This window comes from Trematomus bernacchii, unplaced genomic scaffold (genome assembly GCF_902827165.1).
Source record: "Trematomus bernacchii unplaced genomic scaffold, fTreBer1.1, whole genome shotgun sequence".
Taxonomy (NCBI): Eukaryota; Metazoa; Chordata; class Actinopteri; order Perciformes; family Nototheniidae; genus Trematomus; species Trematomus bernacchii.
This window is the reverse complement of record NW_022987521.1, coordinates 1390960-1394830: the sequence shown is the minus strand read 5'-3', so window position 1 is coordinate 1394830 and position 3871 is coordinate 1390960. Positions and strand designations below refer to the sequence as shown.

General features: G+C 43.9%; 1 protein-coding gene across 1 annotated transcript; it reads right to left on the bottom strand.

Annotated features, from left to right (window-relative positions):
• Positions 1-509: 509 nt before the first annotated feature.
• Positions 510-2798, bottom strand: LOC117472711 (cilia- and flagella-associated protein 58-like). Its single transcript, XM_034118067.1, has one exon. It carries the CDS (start codon positions 2796-2798, stop codon positions 510-512), a length of 2289 nt encoding a protein of 762 aa, XP_033973958.1.
• Between the last annotated feature and the right edge of the window lie 1073 nt (positions 2799-3871).

Sequence of the window (3871 nt, the reverse complement as noted above, 5' to 3'; positions counted from 1 at the left end):
TTTCCCATTTCATGGCGTGTTGAGCCTTTGATTTTTGTGGCGGAAACATTTTCATTATTACGATTTATTTTAATTTCAACCTCCTTTGCTTTCTCTTTCTTGATCCTCCTTAGCAACGGTCATACAGTCCTTAGCAACGATCATTACAGTCCTTGACAGCGATTGTTCTGAACTTTATTTAGCCTCCGTATTGTTTATGGTTGAATGTGGGTGGGTCGTTAAACTATTAACTATAATAACTTTAATCTAAAACTTAACTAAAACAAATTGAACTATCTTAACTAAAAATTAACTGAAACAAGAAAACACATTTTAAATAAATCAAAGGAAACTTATCTTTAAAAACACACTATATAAACATCATAAAAATGTGATAAAACTATCAATTAAAACTTAACTCATTGAAAATATACTGACTTACTATTAACTATAATAACATTAACCTACAACTTAACAAAAACTAATTTAACTAGCTAACACTGAAAACTAAAACGTTGTGCCCGCTGCTCTTAAGGCGACCCAGTTCTCGGTGGATCCGATAACGCTAAGCTTCTGCGGCGCGGTGTAGGATGCTGCGACCGTTTGGGAGGCGGGTGAGGCACGAGTTTCACGGTGGGGATGGAAGGCAGGGGGACGGACTTTAGCATTTCTGGCACACATTTGGACTTGATGATGACACGATTTGGCCGAGGTTTGTAGCCGGAGAAACCCTGGTCCTTGGCGGTTTCCTCAGCGGGGTGTCTGGTCTTTTTGGAGATGGGGGGCAAGTGCATCTGCTGGTTCATGTCTCCAGACTCCGACTTCCTGACTTTCTCCGCCTGCCTCCTGGTCTCCTCTTTAGCCTTCAAGTGGTCCATCTTCTCGGTCTTTTTCTCCTCTTTCACTCTCTCGTTCTCCTCTTTAGCCTTCAAGTAGCCCATCTTCAGGGTCTTTTTCTCCTCTTTCACTCTCTCGTTCTCCTCCTTCATGTTGTCGTACTCCGCCTGGTACACCCCGAGGGTGCCCTTCACTGCCATCAGCTCTTTGCTCAGGCGCCTGTTGTCCCAGCCTAACTGCTGCATCTTCTGTATGGCGTCGTCCGGCCGGCGGGCCAACATGCGCCGGAGCTCCTCGATCACCTCGTCCTTTTTCTCCAGGAGAAGTACGCTCTGAAGTTTCCCGGTGAGCAAGTGGCGGTGCTGGGCCTTCATCACTTCCACATAGGCGTGAGGGCGCTTCTTCTTCTCCCGAGTCCACGCCCGCCGGGAAGTGTGTTTACTCGCACCCGGCACTTGCTTGAGCCTCTTCATCTCCAGCCACATTTGCCTTTTTTGGAGCTCATGCTCTTTGATGGTGAGTCTGTGCGCGTCCTGGCAGCTTCTCTCCTGGTTGAGTCTCAGCTGCAGCTGCACCACCATATCGTCTCGTGTCTGCAGCTCTTTCTCCAGCGTCTCCTTCTCCGTAGCCATCTTGACCAACTTCATCTCCCCCAGCATCTGGTCCCTGTCGGCAGAAACCACGCACGCGTCCTGCGTCATTTTGCTTTCCGCCAAATGCTGGCTGACTTTCTGCAGCTGGTTCTTCATGCAGCGCCTCTCCATCCCCAACCTGGCCAGCTTCACCCTCTGAACGTCGGTCTCGCAGGTCTGATCTTGGAGTTTCTCCTGCAGTTGTTGAATATTTTTGTTGAGCAAAGATTGCTGCACCTGTTCCTTAAGCTGGTTTTGCAGGAGGAGGTTTCTCTCCGCCTCCACACTGTCAGCATGGATGATCTTCAGCGTTAGCCTCTTCTCCAGATCTAACGTCAAGGCTCTCAGATGGATTATCTCTTGGCCATGGACGTTAGTGTTTTGCATCATCTTCCTCTCTTGATCGTGGAGTTTAATCTTCAGATCACGTTTCTGCTTCACTTCGAGCTCCATGTGTTTCACGAGGTTTCGCTCCTTCACCACCTCTTCTTCGTGCATTTCTGCTGCCGTTATGAGGTCTCTGTTTGCTTCCCGCAAGATTTCCATGTCGACTTCCAGGTTTGCATACTTATTTTCCCACCCCACTCTTTTATGCTCCCAGTGCGCTATCGTTGTGTGTAAACCATGTTCTGTGGTCCTGTGTACATCGTCCAGTCTTCTGTGTTTTTTCAGCTCCTCTGACTGTCTCTCACACTCGTGTTTCGCCACCTTCAGTTTTTCCCGGTAAGGTTTCAGACTCTCATAGCGTTGTTGGCATGTTAACGCAAACTCTTTCGATTTTTTTGCCTCCTTCTCAAAGGTTGCCACTTCCTTGTCCTTCTTCCTAAGCAGTTCTCGCTGCTCTTCTAATGTTTTGATGCTGAAGCATTTATAGCCGGTCAGCTCCTTCACATTATGAGACAGTTTCTCCACCTGCATATTCAGCATCCTGTTCTCCTTTTGATGGTTTCCAAACATTTCTGCTTCTTTCTCCTTCTGTTGGCGGAGAGACTTCTCCACACATAATTTGTTCTGATACTCCAGAGACTCTCTTTTGAAGAAGTACATTTTCTGCTCAGAGTCTTTCTTCTCACTCGCACTGACAGTCTCTAGATCCCTGTGTTCAACTTTCAACTTGTCCAGTTCCTCTCTCGTTTTTTCTAATGTGAACGTCTGATTTTTGACAGTATGCTTCAGCCCAGCGTTCTTCAGCTCCTCTTTCTTCAGATCCATCTCAGCTGTAACCATGGAAGAGATCTTCCTTTCCTGCTCTGCGTTCTGGTCCATCAGATGTTTCTCATTGATTTTGGCCCTGTGTATCTCATCCTGCAGGGCAACATTCCTGGCTTTAAGGTCGTTGGAGGGCTTCATTGTGACTTTGTGTCAGAGGAAATGATCCTGTGTTTGGTAAATCAGTCTCTGCCTGTGTTTCTGTGTGTATCTGCTGCCTGTGCACTGTGAAACTGAACCAGAACCTCACCTCACCTCAGCCTGCAGCTTTTAGTCTGTGATGTCATCGCATTCCGAGGCTTTGAAGATGGCATCACCATGGTTGCAATGGCTCGCAGTATATGATGTCATCACATTCTATCATGACATCACTGTCCCTTCATTAGTGGAGGGCAGTGGTATTATTGTTTTCATGATTTGAATCTGTGTATATAAAATAAGATCCCAATTTGGGACATTTCTGCGTTGCAGCAGCATAAAAAGACAAGGCATTGTACAAAACAAATTAAAAGACTAGAAAAATAAACACTCCAAAATATAAACATCTCAATAGAAATAAAATAGTAGTAGAAAATGTACATGTTGAATTACAAATGTTACATTAACAAGATATAAAGCAGGATAATATACATAAGTATGCGAGCAATGGCATATTGAATATTAGATTGAACGTAAATGTAAAATGTACAGTGTGAGTTTAAGTCCAGTTATCCAAGAGAATGTCTCTCTCTTTTACACTTTTACTTTTAATATAATTGCCTACATTTTGCTGTTAATACATACATCATTTTACTTAATTACGGTTTTAATTGCTTTATTTTTTGTAGAGTATTTTTGCGGTTTTGTATTTTTCTTCTTCTTCCACCAGATAAAACCCTCAGCTTTCTTCACGTGTTTATTCGTTGGCTTCTTTCGCCATCTAGTGGAAAACAGGCGAACAACACGTGTACTACAAGTGCTCCCTGATTGGCTTAAATTGCGATGTGCTGCTGTCTGATTGGCTGGTAACATTTGAACCGTCTAAAATCCGTCTTCCGTGTAGAAACAAACACATCTTAACGTTTCCCTCGTATCATTACAGTCTAAATACATAATGTAAATAAGATATTGTTCGTTATTAAAATATGTGTATTTTGTATGTATTATTTTAGAAGTATGTAAAGGGGTAAATACGTTCACTCTGTTTAGGAAGTGAGGCAAAAAGCCGTCAGTCC